General features: G+C 34.7%; 1 protein-coding gene across 1 annotated transcript; it reads right to left on the bottom strand.

Moving 5' to 3' along the window:
- Positions 1–1,069: 1,069 nt before the first annotated feature.
- Positions 1,070–14,393, bottom strand: SULT1B1 (sulfotransferase family 1B member 1). The gene is made up of 7 exons (XM_065877831.1): positions 14,123–14,393; positions 13,713–13,841; positions 9,986–10,083; positions 8,100–8,226; positions 7,368–7,462; positions 5,051–5,231; positions 1,070–1,277 (listed from the first exon to the last, which is right to left on the bottom strand). Exons 1-7 carry the CDS (start codon positions 14,268–14,270, stop codon positions 1,165–1,167), a joined length of 891 nt encoding a protein of 296 aa, XP_065733903.1. The 5' UTR covers positions 14,271–14,393; the 3' UTR covers positions 1,070–1,164.
- Between the last annotated feature and the right edge of the window lie 6,599 nt (positions 14,394–20,992).

Here is a 20,992-nt window from a genome sequence, read left to right as displayed (position 1 = left end):
TAGTACAGTTTATTAAAAATTGACTCACTATGTTGTACACCTGAAGCTAATATAATATTGTTAATCAACTATGCTTCAATTAAAAATAAAAGAATGCTAATGTATCTCTTTAAATGAGACATTTCCTGTAAAATTTACCTTAAAACATATGAACATTTACTTAAAGACTTATGTTTCAAAGAAACATCTATGAAAGAGACCAGCAGATAGACCTAAGTGTGGAAAAGTAGGTAGAAGGGACATTGGGTCTGGAGGGTGTAGGTGGAGATTCAGCCTAGAGAGTCTCTTGTAGGCACCAGATTGGGAAAGTTTTAGCAGTAGATGTGATTATATGTGGGGTATTGAAAGTGGTATTAAGGGATACACATCTGTTCAGACACAAGATGAAGAAACCAAAGTTCCCAAATGGTAAACATATCATGGCAATAAGAAATTCTCAGGAATTCAGAAGAAGCTGTTGAATTTTAGAAGGACTCTCCACAGGAAACAGGTTCCAGCCCTTGATCCAGACTCTCAGACCAGAGCTCCTGTTCCCAGGGGAGAGCCTTAGGGAGACTAATGATGATCTTTCACATTTAGAGACTCAAAAATTACACACTCAGAAATTAGAAATTTGAAGAAACAGAAATTAGGTATGGAAATAACATTTCCAAAATTTGAGCCATACTATCTAGGACATGAACCGTATAATTCCAAGAGAAGCATTACAAGATGAGCTATGACTCAGGGAACAACATGAAACCCAGAAGACAGCAATGGAAGAGAACGTCCAGGGTCAAGTTTTTAGGAAAGGGAAATTGGAGCAGAGCTAGGAAACATAGTGTGAGTGTTAAAGCAGCATTTCTTGGGCTAGGTTAGTAGGGAGTAGAACTTCATTTTAAACCACAATATATGGAGATTGAGTAGGAAACTTTCTCTCTTGTCAGTACTACTCTAGGAAAAGGCAGGAATAGTGTACAAAAAGGTAACAGTTTGTCCTAATTTTAGGGAATTTGGAAGCTTGGTGAGTGGGGACTTGATTAACAACACTGAAAAATCAAAGTTTTAAAAGCACATTTTTTACCCTTTATAAAGCCATTCAATTGCCCAAATCAAGTCATAACTGTCCCTGTTTCAACACACTGCAGGTCAGACTTCTCTCTTCAAATTTTCAGTTTAGGCTCTTTAAATCTCTGTGTGGAAATGAAGTTCAGTTTCAGACATTTCCTTCTTATAAATGGCATCAAATTTCTCATTTTGGGTGACAGTGAAGTAATTCTTCCAGTCACCTGCAATCCCTAAAAATTACAAATAAGAAAACATATGAATGAATAAAATATTTTCATTATGAAGGAAAAGCTAATGTATACCAAAAGAAAAGATTTGTAATCCCAGTAGTGGGATTGCTGGGTCGTATGGTAGTTCTATTTTTAGTTTTTTAAGGAATCTCCATACTGTTCTCCATAGTGGCTGTATCAATTTACATTCCCACCAAGTACAAGAGGGTTCCCTTTTCTCCACATCATATCCAGAATTTATTGTTTCTAGATTTTTTGATGATGGCCATTCTGACTGGTGTGAGATGATATCTCATTGTAGTTTTGATTTGCATTTCTCTAATGATTAGTGATGTTGAGCATCCTTTCATATGTTTGTTGGAAATCTGTATATCTTCTTTGGAGAAATGTCTATTTAGGTCTTCTGCCCATTTTTGGATTGGGTTGTTTGTTTTTTTGATATTGAGCTGCTTGTAAATTTTGGAGATTAATCCTTTGTCAGTTGCTTTGTTTGCAAATATTTTCTCCCATTCTGAGGGTTGTCTTTTCATCTTGGTGCTGGTTTCTTTGCTGTGCAAAAGCTTTGAAGTTTCATTAGGTCCCATTTGTTTATTTTTGTTTTTATTTCTATTTCTCTAGAAGGTGGGTCAAAAAGGATCTTGCTGTGATTTATGTCATAGAGTATTCTGCCTATGTTTTCCTCTAAGAGTTTTATAGTGTGTGGCCTTACATTTAGGTCTTTAATCCATTTTGAGTTTATTTTGTGTATGGTGTTAGGAAGTGTTCTAATTTCATTCTTTTACATGTAGCTGTCCAGTTTTTCCAGCACCTCTTATTGAAGAGGCTGTCTTTTCTCCATTATATATTCTTGCCTCCTTTATCAAAAATAAGGTGCAGAGTCTGGCTTTTAAAAATACATAAGAAGAGTTAATTTTCTTGTCTAAATTTATGGGCTGTACAATAGTTTCCCAAAAGAGGTTCTTTTAGTGTTTCTAATTGTCCTAGGTCATGGGGTTACCACTGGCCACTGGATCAATGGTCAGGGAGTATTCTATTTCATGAGTTACTTTTGGAAACTGTACAAAGACCTGGTCATAAGCACAATTAAACCATGAAACAGAAAGCTGATAAGTATCATTTCACAAAAATAATAAATGAGGATGTTATGATATTTGGATGATATTTGTGTTTCCTGAATTCACTAGACATATCTTATTTTAATTTTAGAGGAGAAGAATAGCATTAAAATCAAACACATAAAATCCCTGAACCATTTTTACAAAGGTGAAACTGTTGGGATATAAATTTACTTTTAATCTTTTATACTGGATGCTTAAAAATATATATTTGGAAAATTAATAAATTTTTAATGTACTGCTAATGGGTTTGGAAGAAAACATTAATTTTGCCAATTTATTTAATATTAAATATAATAGTGTTGAATTTCAAGCCTTATTAACCCATGATTGCTTCATGAAGATTTAAAACCCTTTTAATGAAAAATATCCCCATAGACAAGGTTGTTTCCCTGGTTATTTTACTTTATTCTTTTTTCGCCAAATGATAATAGTTCTTTGGAATGTATGTGAGGGTAGTGCATATCTGGGATAGTACACCTCTAAAGATGTCACTGAAAAGAGAAAGTGCATATTTAAACAATAAAGAGTCATATATAAAGTAGTCTAATAATCTTCTATTTTGAGTATAAATACTATATACACAAACACATTTGCTTCACAAGAGTGAGGGAAGTATAAAATTTTTTTTGATGAAATAAATTCTTGCCAAATCTCAAGGTTTTCTGTTTTGTTGCTGTTTGGGACATAGGCATAAACATTGGACATTATCTATCCTCTCCCTAACATCGTTACTATTGTGTGACTAAATTTTGACCTTGATTTATCCAGCGTGGACTCCTTCAAGACTGAAGGCCAAACTATGCTTGGCCCTTTGTTCATTCTTCACTTTTGAGCCCTTTTCAATATTCATTACATGCATGCCTCTTGTATTATATTATGAGCTTCTTGAGGTAGATGTACATGTCATTTATATTCTAGAGAATATGAGCTGCATATAGGTGTTCATGAAGAGCTTTTCATAAATATTAACTAATGAATAAAGGGTATTCTTTAAGTGTTATTGAATGCATGAATGAATAAATGAGTAGATGAATCTTGAACTATTAGATTAGAACATATTAGACTAATATGACTTGCTACTTTTGTGTATATCATTTTTGGTCAGAAAAAATATAGTAAATGCTTATATATCTTTTCCCAAAATCCTCCCCCAAAACTTGTGCTATAGGTGTTATTCCTTTCTTCATTTTGTCAGTGATGTAACCGAAACTGTGGCAGATTTATTAATATATGCAAAGTCAAAGGTTCAGTGAGTGGCATAGCCTCGATAAATCCCAGAGCAATCTCACCACAAAGGTTATAATCTTCACTACTCCCAGAGGGGATGTAAAGACTATCTCTCTCATATACCCTTTTCCTTTGAAGTTGGTGAAAGCATGGAATCCAGATACTGAGTTTATCTCATCTATCTTTATACCCTAATGAGATATCATTGGATCATAACAATTTTCATACGACTGGGGATAAAACTCTCCTGGAAGTTACATTCAATGGTCTGGCGTAATGAAAATTTGCCTTGTTTAATTAATGAGGTTTTTTGTCTCTGTTTCTTCCACAAGAAAAACATGTGTGTGTGTTGTGCATTTATCAGTCTTCTTTGTTCAAACTTGTAATGCACCATTTACAATGAAAAATTTGCCTTGCCTTCTTATACCACAGATTATTTTTTAAGTGCAGTGTTTTTGAAAATTAAAAGAAAAACATAATTTAGTTTTTTTAGTATAGGACTACACTAAGGTACAGAGAAAACTGTGTTAGAAATATCTATAATCATATAACTCTTTCAAAATTGAGGGTTTTGATCCATATGTTCATATGCACAATATATTCCTAGGGTTATATTTACTTCCCGGCACACCAACTGAAATTTTATCTTTTTCTCTCCAATCCAGTAAAGGACATTGAAAAGAAAGGTGGCAAGACTAGGTGGATAACTTCTCAAATTTTAGTTAATAATTTGTTAAATGCATTATTTTTATCATTAATAACACATTTTTGACACAAGCCATATACAATAAACATAATATACAGTATTTGCCTTAATGGAAACAGTGCTGTATTTTGACAGTGAATGTCATATTTCTCTATTGTCATTTTCTTAAGTTAATTTTAGATTCCATGTTTTCCTATAATTCAGACAGTATTTTTAGGGAGCAAAAACTTCCCATATGGTAAAAAAATGTCATTACTCTTGGTGAATCCTTTTTAACAAAATGACCACTGCTTTCTAAATGATAAGGGGTCTTTAAAGAAGATGGTACTGTATTGAGTGACATTAGTTTATTACTGAGGAGGAGAAGGAGGCCTATGACAATTTAAACAAAGATTTAAGATTTAGTAATAAAAAATTTGGAATGACTCACATCAGAATTGACAAAACCACTCCCTTTTAGCAGGGTAGTAAATAGAAGGAGAAATATGTATCAAGTACTCAAGGTATTTTAATAACGTGTTTACATGCATTATTTCCTTTAATAATTTCTAATCAAATTCAGCAACTTTTGTGGTAGGTATTTTTAGTGTCCTTATTTTACAGATGAAGAAATTGATGCCAAAATTGGCTAAGTAACTTGATAGAGATTACAAAGCTAATCCTCACTTCAGAGTAATTCATAAGAAAGCAAAAAGGAAAATTAAACTCAGCAAAATATTAACCTTTGCGCATAAAAGTGGATTTACTGTGATCCATCACTGTACTTGGTAGATGTGTATAATTCACCAGAGGGTTGTCCTTCATCATTTCAAAGGAGGTATGATGGATGATCTTATCCAAGATCTCATCATTCAGGTTCTTCTCTAGAAATCTAACAATCTTCTTGATTTCTTTCTTTGGATTCTATCAGTGGGTAAAGAGACATATGCTAGAAAATGGTACACAATAACTCATTAACATAATGTGAAAAAAATCATAAAAATGAGAAAAATCAACAATTTATGTTTAGTAAAAGTAGAATGGAATATTTTGTTTGTTCTAAATCTTATATTTTTAGTTTTACATTCAAAGTACAATAAGAATAAATCCTGGCCTAAATATTAACAGTATTTAGAGAAAAAGATTATAGCAACGATTTTAAGCTCAATTTGTGATCAGATTTGAAATGTAAATGTTTTAGGGACCTAGTATCTTTATTCCTTCTGCCATTATTTTTCTGTTCTTCATCAAAATTGCTTTCTTATTCTTAATAATAATATTTAAAAACAAAAATAATAAATTCAGGGAAAACCAGGTATTTTTTGAAGTGTAAATACTGATCAAATCTTGCTTGGATGTAAATTATTAAAAATAAACTCCAATGAAGTTGCAAAGATATCAAGACCTAAATTATTCATTGGTCTTTGAGAATAAGAAGAAAAAAATCTGAGAGATAAATCATTTTATCAGATTCTAATGACATAAACTTAATATTTATAACTTTTTAGGAAGCTAAGTTAAAATCTACACAGATATATCTAGAAAGATTTTGAGGGGGTAACATCTAAGCTGAGTTTAGAAAGATGAGTCAGAATTTACCAAGATGCAGTCTGCTGAGTGGTTGGAGAGTGAATTCCCAGCAGAGAAAATAGTTAAAACTCTTGGAGGTATAGGTTCTCACAGTGTGTTCAAGGGAGAAAAAAAGCAAAGTGGTTGCAGTTAGAGCTGAGTTGTTTATAAGAGTGGGAAAGGCTATGAATCAAGAAAGATGAATTGGGGTAAAATTGAGAACATCCTTGAATGTCCTGCTGAAGGATTTGGACTGTATCTGTTATGTAATAGGGAAGCAACAACATTTAATAATATGTCTTATTAACTCTCTGTGTGTTTATGTATGTGTGTGTGTGTGTGTGTGTGTGTGTGTGTGTGGTGAATGTATGTGCATGTGTATTTTTTTTTTTGCAATCTCAGTTTGTTGTCTTTTTTTCTTTTCTGTACGCGGACCTCTCACTGTTGTGGCCTCTCCTGTTGCGGAGCACAGGCTCCGGACGCGCAGGCTCAGTGGCCATGGCTCACGGGCCCACCCACTCCGTGGCATGTGGAATCTTCCCAGACCGGGGCACGAACCAGCGTCCCCTGCATCGGTAGGCAGACTCTCAACCACTGCGCCACCATGGAAGCCCTGTTGTCTTTTTTTTTAACATCTTTATTGGAGTATAATTGCTTTACAATAGTGTGTTAGTTTCTGCTGTATAACAAAGTGAATCAGCTATACATATGCATATATCCCCATATCCCCTCCCTCTTGCTTCTCCTTCCCACCCTCCCTATCCCACCCCTCTAGGTGGTCACAAAGCACCGAGCTGATGTAAAGGAGAAGGACACATTTGAAAGATAAAATAGTTAAAGCATGTGGAACAATGGGATGTTCAGGATATAGTGGAACCATATCAGCTACATGAAAGCCAGTGAGGACAATTTACTTTCAAGCTTTGAACTCTGAATGAACAACCAAACATCATTAACCAAAAGAGAGAATAAAGGAAAAGGATTACCTGTTGGAGAGAGAGAAGCAAGATGAGTTTAGTTTTGAACATGTTAAATTTGTGGGTTGTTTTAATAAAAACATGGGTTTGAATTCAGGGTAGAAGTTAAAATGGAGTTTTTGGTGGGTCATTAGCACATAAATAGTTTTGGCAACAGTGAGCTTGGACATGATCATCAAACTATAGCAAAGAATTCAAAAAGAAAAATGACTAAGTGATAGAGATTCACAGGAAAACCATGACAGTGTGATAACCAATTAAATGTAGGAGAGAAGTTCGAAAAGAGAAGGTTCTCAAAAGAAACACAATGGTTAAAAAGGATAAGGATAAAAATGTCACTGATTTCAGTTATTGTCATTAATGACCTTAACCAGATTTGGGTAAGTAGGCAAGGAAAATAGGCAAAGCAATCATGTCATTTTGGACTCCATAGATTAAGTTGAAAAAATATAATAATCCTTTTACCCCAGGATGTAGCTAAAGAATTATCTAGAATGCATTTCTACCATTTTACCTCTTTCATATCTTCATAGAATAAAAAAAGTATTGGGTGTTCTTCCTTTTTCTTCCACCAGCTTTTAACGTGATTAAACCAGGAGCCGAAGGCCACTAAAACCAGAGAAACAGTCTACTTCCATAAGCATTCATCAAATCAAAGATTTGTTTGTGACCAATAAGTCAAAATGTACAAACATTTTGTGGAATTTAGTACTCAAGGGAACTGAGACTGTAAATCCAATTTAAACAATTATATACCATCAGCCATTTATGGATGTATAATCAGATTTTTAAAAATATTAAGTACAAAAGAAGCATTTCAAATGAAAATACATTAACCTCTAATAGGTTATACTTAGCCTCACACAGAAGAAAACTATTCTTTTATGAAGTACTCAATCAATTATTTACCTAAGTACTATAAATATATCTGTAACAGATTTAACTAATGATTTGGGCAAGTTAAACAATTTCTGTTCTGAGCAGGAACTGAGAATGAGTTTTTAGCAACTGAAAAGAGATTCAAGAATATTTTTGTTAAGCCAATGTTTAATACCAAGTTTATATGTTGAATGTCATAGTAAAATATTAGATGTATTTGATTTAATTTTTAAATGGTATTTGAATGTACTTGTTACTGATTTGGAAAAATAAGTGTTTTGAAAGGAAAATTCATACTTGTAATGGTTAATATTATTTTTTAAAATAATTTTAAAATGACATTAATTTTTAGCCAAGGCCATCGTACCATTTCCAGTCAAGAATTTCTCTAGATATTCTCCCCAGGTTCCCGGAAGAGGTTGTAAATTATTCATTAAGTCAAAATGGTAAAATGAGACTGCAACATCCTTGGCATTTCGAGCCAGATAAATCATCTGCAGGGGGAGGATGAAAAAAATCAAATACATGATATTTTGTTTAAGAAAAAAAGTAACATATAGTAGGTATGTAAACTAACAGGTTTGAAATCCATGAAATTAAAAACAGGAAAATATTAAGAAAATTAATGAAACAAAAAGCTGGATCTTTTTTAAAAAATCAAGAAAATTGATAAATGTCTAACAAGACTGACAAAATAAATAGAGAAGACACAAATTACTAGTATCAATAAAAAACAGGGGATATCACAACAAATCTTGCAGCTATTAAAAGAAAAATAAGCGTGTGAAAAAATACCAAACATCTTACTTCATCAGGGAAATGCAAATTAAAACAATGAGACACAACTCCATACTTTTTAGAATGGCCAAAATCTAGAACAGTGACAACACTAAATCCTGGTGAGGGTGTGGAACATCAGGAAATCTCATTCATTGCTGGTGGGGGTGCAAAATGGTACTGCTGCTTCATAAGACACTTGTTTCTCTCAAAACAAAATATACTTTTACCATATGATCCAGAAATTGCATTACTTGGTATTTACCCAAAGGAGTTAAAAAATAAAGTTCACACAAAAACCTGCAAATGAGTGTTTATGCCAGCTTTGTTCATAATTGCCAAAATTTGGAAACAACCATAATGTCCCTCAGTAGGTTACTGGATAAATAAACCCTGGTACCTCCAGTCAACAGACTATTATTCATTACTAACAAGAAATGAGCTATCAAGCCATGAAAAGACATGGAAGAATATTAAAGGCATATTACTAAGTGAAAGAATGCAATCTGAAAAGGCTACATCTGTATGATTCTAACAATATGACATACTGGAAAAGGCAAAACTGTGGAGGCAATAAGAAGATCAGTGGTTGCCAGGGTTAAGGGGAGGAAATGAATCAGTGGAGCACAGAGGATTTATAGGGCAGTGAAACTGCACTGTATGGTACTATAATGGTATATACATGTCATCATACATTTGTCCAAACCCATGGAATGCACAACACCAATAGTGAACCCTAAGGTAAATTATGGACTTTGGGTGATAATGATGTGTCCATGTAGGTTCATCAATTGTAACAAATGTATTGCTCTGGTGAGAGGTCAGAGATATTGATGATGGGGAGTCTATGGATATGTGGGAGCAAGGGATATATGGAAAACCTCTTTAACTTCCTCTCAATTTTCTGTCAAAATAAATTTGCTTTAAAAATAGATAAAATTGCTGTAAAAAAACAAGTCTGTTAAAAGAAAGAATAAGATGGGAATATTACTAACATTTCACTACAAAACTCAACAACTTAGAATTCCTCACATATCACAAACTAGCAAAAGCCAGATAGACAATCTGAATAGCTTCACAATTATTGGAAAAAAAATGAGTTTTAAATTTAAAAGTTTCCCTGAAGCAAATATCCAGGCTCAAATGTCTCACTGAAGAATTTTACCAAACTATTAAATAAGAATTGATGTCCTTATGCTGAGTTTTCAGGGAAGGTCAAACTATATAAGACAGCTGGGAAATAATAGTAGTAATATTGTGCTGAGATAAGGATTTTGTTGCTGCATAACTTTGGAAAACTTGAGCATGTACATTTAGGCTAAAACGTATTCTTTTAATCGAAATACTTTTTTTTAATGTAGCTCACTTCTCATGGTAACAGATAAACAAAACATTTGAGCAATTACTTTACTTACTATGTGAGTGAAAAAGGGTTAAAAGTCACATTAAAAAATTTACTTGTGGTTTAGAGTATACCTTGCAGTTGTTTTCCCAGAAAGACTTAGGAATGAGATCAATTGGTAGATGTGTCTTCACAAGCCGGGGTGATGGATTCTTCTCTAATTGCTCTATACCTAGGGAAATTTAGTTTGGTTATGGAGATACTAGAGTCTCCAAGGAGCCTGCATTTCTGGATTTTCTTAATCAACTTTTCAAAATATTTTTGACCAGTATATAATGCTGCTAAACTTTGAACCAATCTCAAGCATCATTTATCTGGATTCTAAGAGCCAATATTTTCTAATGGTTAAGAGCTTGGGTTCTGCAGTTAGCCTCTTTGGGCTCAAATCCTAACTTTATCACTCATCATGAAATATCTGAAAGTATCCCAGAGTCTCTATGCTTCATTTTAACCACCTCCCAAATGACAAGTAATAATACCAACCTTAGCAATTTGGAGTTTTATCATGCCTTTGCATTATTACAAGTAATTACAAAAATGTTTCCTGTATGTAGAGATATTGATAACTGGTAATTCTCATATTGGCTATTGTTATGCAGCAGCTATTGTAGTATAGATGAGATCTTTGTAGAGCATCACCTGTTGTACCTGCATTTTCATTATTTCCTTTATGTGTCATATATATATATATATATACTACGCATATAAAAAATGAATTTTTTGTGCTATTTTTAGGTGCTGGCTGAAATTTCTAAAGGCATACAACTAATAAGTAATAGAACTTAGTTTCAAATTAAGTCTTTGGTTAAGGGTTATATGAACTTCCTTGTGACAGAAAGTATCCATTTATTTTCTACATGAAGAGCTAGGAAGATCCCAGGGGCCTAGATCAATCTATAAGTGACTTGGCCAGTCTGAGGGCACTTTTGGGGTAAAGGCATACTCAGAGAATTTCTGACATAGATCAGGAAGAGCTGTGATTACCCTTAATTTATGATTTTTAATGGACTCAGTGGCCTTTATCACTTCCCAGATTTATCTGTTAATGATGTCATCCCATATAGAGTCGTCAGTCCCTAAAATCTCAATTATTCTTGTCTCCTCCTTCAGGTTTCACATCCAGTCAATCTTACAGTCCTGTACATTTTTTCACAATATTACTTACACCCAGTCTAACCTCTATATTACCTGTTAATCCTATATATATCATCTTCACATATTTTGCATACAAAGGCACACCTGCCCCAAATTTTATGACTTATTCATTCAAAGCAATCCTATGCTTCAATTGTTCACAAAATTAACTACATATGTTTAAAAGCCATTCAGTTGCAAATAAGTCATCCTTTTTAAATGTTCTATACAGCACATATTTTGTCTTACAGTTTATGTTTATTTATTTGTTTATTGTCAGTTCCCATGCCTCTTCCCATCCTCATTCCCAAATGCACACTGGAATGGAGAGTCCATAAGAGCAGAAGCATAGCTTGTTATGTTCACCAGTGAATAGTCTGTAGAGAACAGTTCATAGCACATGGTGGTATCAAGAAGAACCCCTTAATATCAATGCAGATAGGGTTGACAGACTTAGGAAATAAAGATGCAAGAATCCCAGTTAAATTTGAACTTCACATAAACAACAGATACCTGTAAGTATCTCCCCTGCAATATTTGAAATATACTAAATAAAAGAAGTATCTATCTGATTTTCAAATTTAATTGGGTATCCTGGATTTTATCTGGAACTATTAATTATACACCTGTAAAATTCCACCAGCTAATACCTTATGTTTCTACTGACCTGGTAGCTGCAGCTACTTTATCCAGCATATAGAAATGAGAAATCATAATCTTCCACAACTCACTCTGCCTCAATGTCCATGACTTGAAATTTTATGTGTCTCTTTTATAAAGTTTTCACTATTTGTTCTTCCTCTTCCATCTCTTAACTTCACTGAAAGATTTCTCAACCTCTTCTGTCTTGTGATTGTTTTGCCACATGAGGTCCTTTAAATGAACGCTTTACATACTTAAATGTGGATGTTGGGAATATGTAATGACATCGCAAGTATACACATTCGGGTTGCAGAGGAAACCTGAGTGTCAGTTTACTCTCCTTTACCTGCCGAATCTCACCTACTCACTCTCTGGTGATGCTACACGGTCTCACATCCCACCCCCAACCTCTGTCTCTCACCAGTAATCTGTGACTCCCCTGTCCCTGATTACTTTGATTCTATCATTTTTTCATTTCATACTTTTCTATGGTTCTGGAGTCTTAACTCACTCGGTACTCATATTTGTTGCTTGTCCCAGAATAATCCTTTAGTTTCAAGCTTTAGCATTTGCTCTCTGACTTCAGGCAACCACACAGAGGGAATCATATACCCTCTCAACTGGTCCTTCTCTGCCTGTGGAAGTAACTAGCTCCAGTAGGGGAGATAATTTGAATTCTGATGTTTACATTGATAGACATTCACCACCATAATACTGTCTTTTTATCCCAGGTTTCCAGCAGCATTTGAAAGCTAGCCCTCGCTTTTTGAACCCTTCTCAGTTGCTTACATGACACCCTACTCTGCTGATTCTCTCTTAGCTCACTGAGTATTTCTTAAGAATTACAAGCCCTGCATGATCTGTCCCTGCCCAGTCTCCAATTGTTTTGCCTCTCACTTTTCCGTTCTCTCATTGTTGTTGTTGTTGGTGGTGGTGGTTGATTTTTTAGTCCCTGGACTACACCTAGGTCTTTTCTGCATCTAGGCCCCCATACCTAATGCTTCATCTTCCTGAAATATGCTTTCTCTAGCACTGTGCAAAGCTTTAGGTCTCCATTCAGAGCTGATATCCCTAACTACCCAATCTAAAGTAAAGTCTCCTGATGTTCCCTTTCCTGGAGCCCTATTCTCTGGATATGTTAGGCTAACAATATTCGTATATTGCTAGTTTCTTTACTTATTTAATGTCACAATGTTATTGTAAGCTCTTTGGAGATAGGACATCTAATTTGCTGACTTTTTAAAAATAGATTTAATTAATTAATTAATTTGTTTATTTATTGGCTGCGTTGGGTCTTCCGTTGCTATGTGCAGGCTTTTTCTAGTTGCCGTGAACAGGGGCTAGTCTTCGTTGCAGTGTGAGAGCTTCTCATTGCAGTGGCTTCTCTTGTTGCAGAGCATAGGCTCTAGAGTGCAGGCTCAGTAGTTGTGGTGCACAGGCTTAGTTGCTCTGCGGCATGTGGGATCTTCCTGGGCCAGGGCTCAAACCCGTGTCCCCTGCATTGGCAGGCAGATTCTTAACCACTGTGACACCAGGGAAGCCCCTACTGATCATTTTTTATCTAGTCCATAGAACAGTGCACAGTTATTTAGAAGAACTCAGTAAATATTTGTGCAATGAAAAATGAATTATATTAATAATAAATTTTATGTTTTATGAGGCATTGGTACTTCTTGTTTATTTAATTACAGCAATGTTCTAAAATTAAGAAATTACTGTTCTAATCTGCCAAATTTTATACAACAAAATTCAGTAAAAGACAAGAAACGGTTTTTTTATCAATGAGATTTTTAGTTGTTTTCCATAACAAAATTATTTTATCTTTGATTAGCATACCTGGATGTGCATGCAATGGACTAAACTACAGTTTCTCTGTATGCCTTGCTTATTGTATTGCTTGCAAAACTTCCATTTTATGTTACCAAATATACTCCATTTTCCTTGAATGGACATCACAAATACAGTGTTTAATATGTGATGTAAATACTACTACAAAATTATAATTTCTGGGTGATTTAAAATTACCTGAAATCCCCAGTCCAGGAAGAGCCATTTCCAACATTGGAACTTTCACAGTTATAACATCTCGCTTACAGTTTTCAACATCTCCATCATTTAGAACCATGTCCAAAATTTCACTAACCCAAGTGGTACCTGTGGCAAAAGACAACATTTTTATAACCTTCACCTGAATCTGGGGGCAAAAAGTCCCAGCTGGAAGCCTGCCACCTTAATATATTATCTTAGAAAATTAATTCTGCAGAGTTTCCCTTTCTATGCCCCAAATGTCCATTTTAATATCCTCAAAGTAGATGGCTAGACTGACTTTTAGGAATACTAATTTTATTTAGGATGTTAGCGATTTTGTAGAGAAGCTAATTTTCAGGGAACAAAAGCTGAAGTCAGACGTGCATTTGTCAGGCCACAAAACTCACCTGATTTGGGGTAAGTGGCTATCACAATGTCATCTGGCCTGCTTTGGAACTGTTCAATCTTTTCCCAGTTGTTTGCAAAAGCATAGGTGATGGGACAGCCATGGACTATCTTCAGATTTTTTCTCAGGATATCTTTTTGGGAAGTCATCTTTGTTCCAGACTATAAAAATACTTAATTGAATACTTAAGAATAATCAAATCATGGAGAAAAAAAGAGGGTAAAAATAAGAAACTGAGTAACTAATGTTATTAAGACACTGCAACTTGACAGTAAAATTGGCCTTTAACACACTGAGCACAAGAGATCTAAATACAAAGGGCATTTTTATGGGTGTACAGCTGTAGATTGCAAGAGCAACAGCTGGCTCAGTGACAAGCAGATCAAAGGTCTTTAATGGAAGCTTTGGAAAGAAATAGAACTGCACATTTTACTTTGAATTAAAAATCCCACTTCACAGAAATATGCTAAAAAATATCTGGACCTAAAGCAAAATAAATCTATCAGTCATTGTTATACTCCAGTTGTACCTCATTTTTTCTCACAGGAAACCTGTTGTGTTTCTCACCTTGATTCTTCTGAGTATAATGAATTTGTTTTCTCTGTCTGCTTCTAAGATCCTCTTTTTTTATCACTGGTTTTGAGCAACTAAATTATGATGTGCCTTGGTGTGGTTATTTTCATGTGTTTGTTGTTGTGTGCCTATGCTTCACATTTATTGAACTTCTCTGAATTGTGTTGACAGTCATCATTTCTTCCAAAAAAATTTTTTTTATTTCTCTCTCTTTTTCTGACAACCCAGGCTACATAAAGTTGTTCACAGCTCACTGAAGCTCTATTCATTTTGTAAAATCTTTTTTGTCTCAATTTGGATAACTTCTATGGCTATATTTCTTCATGTTCACTAACTTTTTCTTCTGAAATGTGTAATCTGATGTTAATACCATCCAATGAATATTTTTCTCAGACGTAGTTTTCATCTCTAGAAGATCATTTTGGGCATGATTTTACTTTTTCTGTCTCAACTTTTTGAGCATATTGAATATAGCTATAATGACTATTTTAATATCTTCTTTTTGCTAATTCTAACATCTGTGTGAGTTCTAGATTGTTTTCAGTCAACTAATTTTTCCCTTACCTATGGTTGCCTTCTTCGGCTAGTTTGCCTGCCTGATATTTTTTATTGGCTGTCTGGTGGTGTACCTGGGTTTTCCTCCCTGAGCTGTGGCCCAGAAATTCTCTCATGACAGTAAGCTGGGGAAACAGTAGGGCTCATTTTGTTTGTTTCCTATCCACTATCATTCATTTTGGTTGTTTCACACAAGGGGGAAAATTTAGTTTCTGTTACTCTATTTTGCTTAGAAGCTATGATGATTAATTTTATGTGTCAATTTGCCTGGACCATGAGATGCCCAGATATTTGGTCAAACATTATGCTGGATGTTTCTGTGAGGATGTTTTGGGATGAGATTAATCTGTAAATGGGTATATTAAATAAAGCAGATTGCTTTCCCTAATGTAGGTTGGCCTCATTCAGTGAGTTGAAGACCTGAATAGAACAAAAAGTCTGAGTAAGAAGGAATTCTTCCTAGCTGATGGCCTTTGAACTGTAACATCAACTTTTTTCCTGCATTCAGGCTGGAACTAAAACATTGACTTTTCCTGGGTCTGAAGCCTGGCAGGTTTTGAACTGGAACTATACCATTAGCTCTCCTTGTTCTTAGGCATTCAGACTCAAACTGGAACTAAATCATCAGCTATTCTGGGTCTCCAGCTTGCCAATTCATCCTGCACATCTTGGGACCTATCAGCCTCTAAAATTATCTAAGCCAATTATGTATAGTAAATCTCTTTATGTGTATATATATAATATAAAAATTGCTATGCCTCTTCTTTAATTAATAAACTATCCTTATCATAATAATCCTAATAATGCTAACCCTGAATTAGAATCTTATTGATCTGTTAATCTATTCAAAACATTTTGGGTCTTAAGAGACTGTATTAGTCAGGGTTGTCAAGAGAAACAGAATCAATTACATATATATATATGTATATATATATAAATACATATATATGTAATTATATATATATATATATATATATATATATATATATATATGTATGGAGAGAGAGAGAGAAGAGGGAGGGAATTTATTATAAGGAATTGGCTCACGTGATTATGGATGCAGACAAATCCAAAGATATGCAGTTATCCCAGGCTGGAGAACCAGGATAGGCAATGGTGTAGTTCTCTTCTGAAGGCCGGCAGGCTTGAGATCCAGGAAGAACTAATATTTCAGTTTAAGTGTGAAGGTAGGAAAAACAATGTCCCAGCTCAAAGACAGCCAGGCAGGAGGGATTCTCCCTTACTCCCAGAGGGCCCCCCTTTTTATGTGATTCAGGCCTTCAGCTGAGTGGTTGAGGCCTGTCCACACCAGGGAGGGCAGTCTGTTTTACGTAGTCTACCAATTCAAATGTTAATTTCACCCCCAAATACACTAACACACAGCTAGAATAATGTTTGAACAAATATCTGGGCTCACTGTGAGCCAATCACGTTGACACACGGAACTGACCATCACATACAGCTACTCATTATTTATATTTTCCACTTCATTTTCACTGAACTTTGTAAGTGAAACTGTAGTCTTGCTCTTCCTAATGTGTTTCTCATTTTACAACCCTCTCCCTGCCCCCATGGAATGTAAACATCTCAGAAATAGAAGGAAATGCAGAATGTATAAGTTATAGGATCCATCATAATCTATTTTTCCATTTATTTCTGAGAATCTGTCAATCAATAATAATAGATAATGTATACAACAGATAAATAGAGTTTGAATTAACAAGCTAAATTACACCTCTGATTGACAAATTAATTGATACCTATATTCTTTTATAAGGCAAAATTTTTTTTTTTCTTTGCGGTACACGGGCCTCTCACTGTTGCGGCCTCTCCCGTCGCGGAGCACAGGCTCCGGACGCGCAGGCTCAGCGGCCATGGCTCACGGGCCCAGCCGCTCCGCAGTATGTGGGATCTTCCCGGACCAGGGCACGAACCCGTGTCCCCTGCATTGGCAGGCGGACTCTCAACCACTGCGCCACCAGGGAAGCCCTATCAGGCAAATATTTTGTGTAATTTGGTGATTCCAAATTCTTTGAGGGTGCTTTAAACAGTGATTGCACTTATTAAGCTTTCAGTAGTAACTTGTGCAATGGGAACCACAAGCAAAATCACTAATATAAAAGCTAGCTGTAATTTAAACTCATATGCGTAAAATTGATTTGTCTAGAAAAAGTTATGCTTTAGATCAGGAAAAATATGCTGGTGTAACAGACTAGTGTTTTAGAGATAACTTCTCTACACCCTACTAGCCCCCATCCTCTAGCCCTTTAAAAAAGTCTAGAAGAGAGAAATCTGGACAAACATTTTTTCATTTTACATTATAAGACATGAATTATATGTCATATTTTATATCTTATAATTAACAGGTATACTTACAACAATAGTGTGTCTTTAAGTTTTCCCAATAAAAGTTGTTATTAAAGAATGGATTTTTCTTAAAATATACGGCATCTTATGCTAGAAATACAGTTCAAATAATTTGAATTTTGCATCTTCATTACTGCTCATAGAATAAAGGAGTTGGGGCCTCGGAAGCTTAGAAAAGTGTATATTAATGAAAGAGCAGTCTCAGCAGAGAGTAGACACAAACATGTTTACAGCAGGCAAGATCCTAAGAAAAGGATGCCAGTGAGAGCTGAGTAGACTGGGCATTTGGGGAAAATTCTATTAAATATTCCATATTAAATTGTTGCGTTTTCTATGCTTCTCAATTATTCTTTATTTTTGGTAAAATATCTGGCTGATTTCATGGTCCCTTGTTAGTGCAGGGGCAGGTTCTAGTAGAAAAAATTCGCCATCCTGAATTACTGTGGATCATGTCAGCAGCCTCAAGAAGGGAATAAATAATGTGGTTGGTCAAGAACTCAGCAGAGCAGGAAGTGGCAAGAAGTGAAACTGAGTATGTAAACACTGTGTTTGGAATAAAGTAGGTATTAAATGAACTGAATAAATGAATGAATGAATGAATGATGAGACCTACATTTCCCATCCAGAATCTTCTAGATCTTGGGGACAGTGTAAATTTCGAGTTTGGATACAAAGAATGAGTGATGGCAGAAATCAACATAGTATATTCAGATATTAGATTTTTATTTCACATAGTAAATGAGATGGTTTTCCTTGAAATATTTTGTTCTATTAATTTCTTAGCAAATTGTTTTTTCCAGATTATGTAAATGTAAATATCAATCTCAGACCTCATTTGAACACTTGTATATTCTGAATTAATTGAGGATAATAAGTGAGGTTCTCTTTTCCTTCTTTGGCTCTAGAATATAAAATTTAGGAGGACTATAAGTCCACTTACCAACTCATATTAAACATACAGATTGTTATGGGAAAGCAAGTGAGTATTGAGGACACAGATTTATTTTCCATAGTGTCTGCTATAAATCATATAGACAAATTTTTTCCCCACACAGTAGGTGGTTAACATTATGTTATACATTTATAACATCATTCCTAGCTCCATTTCATGTCTTAAAGTTTTCATTTCTTTATTTATTCATTTTAATTTGACTTGTACTATTATTTTATATTTATATAATTGATTCATAAGTGCTATTTAAATACAGTCCATGTATAAGCACCATGTACTATTGTCATCATTTGAGAGCTTGTTAGAAATGCAGAATCTCAGGCCCCAATCCAGAATCAAAACCTATATTTCAATAAAATCCCCAAGTAATTTATACTCATAAGAAAATTTGGGAAGCATGATTTTAAAACACTTTTAATCTACTCTCTGACAATATAAGGTGTATATAAATGATTTATCAAAATGAATTAAGTTTCTTCCAGAAAATAGTGTTGATTGTGTTTAATATATATTATCTCTAATCATTACCCACCCTGACAATAAGTTTTACTTTCATTTTACGGATTAAGATTAGGAAACAGAGTTTCAGAGAGTCTGCTCAGATACACAGCAAGTGAGTGTGTGTCTCAAAAATAGAGTTCAGTTTCCCCAGGTCTGCTCACTTGGTCATACTGCATGTCTACATGGATGGGCCTGACTAGAATCAAAGATGTTCCTGATTGTAGGGAAATTTTTTTTGACAAAGCAAACTTTGCTCTGACAAAAAGCTTTAACTCCTCATGCTGCAAAAATGTTGTCAGAAAAGGATGGATATGAGTAACAAGATGATCATGAATACCTACTAATCACATCTGGGAAGTGGGTGTAACCAATTCAAGAATGTTGGAGTAGCAGTCTTGAATTAACACTGCTTCATCACGACCAGTGGATGATGATGAGCTTAGAATTATATGAGAAGATAGATTCAGGGAAGAGGGCCCGAAGACATAAGATAACTAATGTTATTGAGTTTATGAGTGATACTTACTTTAGAATATAAAAGTCGGTTCCTAAAAGTCTTTATGGTTTATGAGTGATATTTACTTTAAAATATAAAAATCATTTCCTAAAAATCTTTTAAATCTTACCATAAAGTGACAAAAAATTTTATGTGGTTATATAAATTTTATGTGGTCTACATGATACTACAAATCTTCCTAGTTAAGTTGAGCCATAAGCTAAAAGATAAAATGTCTAAAATTGACTTTAAAAAAATTAATAGAATAAAAAGGAAAATGGAAAACAATGCCCCTCTTAGGAGAAAGTAACTGAGTCATCTGACACTAAAGGTGAATGGTTCTTTTAATGGGAAAAGAATATTTCTTCCATTTGTTTCACACTAACAAAGTACAGTTCTACTTGGTCTACATCAAACTCCAGATACTGAAATAAATGAATTAAATAATATGTTCTGTATTGTGAAGTGTACCTTAACATGGTGTGTATCTGTGTGTATGTGCACATGTGTATATAAGGGTGAAGGGGAGATGGGAGCAGAGAAGTGAGAACTTGGAGTGGACTCCTTTTTCGCTTATGAGGCTTACAGTTTTATGAGAAGACCCTCAATCCTGGCATGCTTCACAAGAGTCCCATTAAACTCAGAAAAATAAAAGGGATCACTGAAAGCCTGAGATTCTGCTAAACATAACAGGAAACACTGAGTTTCCCATGGGAAAATTGCAATTAGGAAAAAACATCCCAATGATAAACATGTGTTCAAAATGGAAACCATTCAAGGAGCTCAATGCACTGTGGATGCAAGATCAAAACTTAGAGAAAAGAGATTTAAAAAGAAAACTTTACCTCACAATTTAATCTCTTTTTCAGTTTTCGTTTTCAGTCGGTGGTGCAGTTGCGGAAAGGAACACAGCGTACTGGTGGTAGTCCTGAAGGGCAGGGCAAGGTGCACTCAGGGAGGCTCACTTCTGTCTCTGGGAAAAAAATGTTTAAGGATATGATCTGAATGTTGTAGTCAGTGACTTCACAAGCAGTTAAGATATAAAAATTTTGAACTACACACACAGAGACAGGGCCTGCTGCTTCCACTGCTGGAAGAGCCAGTAATCCCTGAGAAGGAAATGAATCAGGGTGGTGGCCAAAAGTAAGCAAAGTCAGAGATTAGCTAGATTTAAAGGTTCCCACATGGCTTCAAAGAGTTTGAGAGAAATGCAAAGGGAAAGAACTTGAACTGTCAGTAGATGGAAGTCTGTTGTTTCTCTACAACTTATAAGAATGTCTTGTAATAATTTTGGTCATGATGAAAAGTTGTTTGTATGTGTGTGTGTTTTCATCTGAAAGAAACATGAGCTTCCAATATCATGAAAAGAGCAAAGATATACAAACATATACTGAAGATAAAATAATTTTGGCAGCAGAAATCCAGAG

The sequence above is a fragment of the Phocoena phocoena genome, chromosome 5 (genome assembly GCF_963924675.1).
Source record: "Phocoena phocoena chromosome 5, mPhoPho1.1, whole genome shotgun sequence".
In the NCBI taxonomy this organism is placed as follows: domain Eukaryota; kingdom Metazoa; phylum Chordata; class Mammalia; order Artiodactyla; family Phocoenidae; genus Phocoena; species Phocoena phocoena.
The sequence above is the reverse complement of the archived record's forward strand: the minus strand, read 5'-3'. Positions and strand labels throughout refer to the sequence as shown.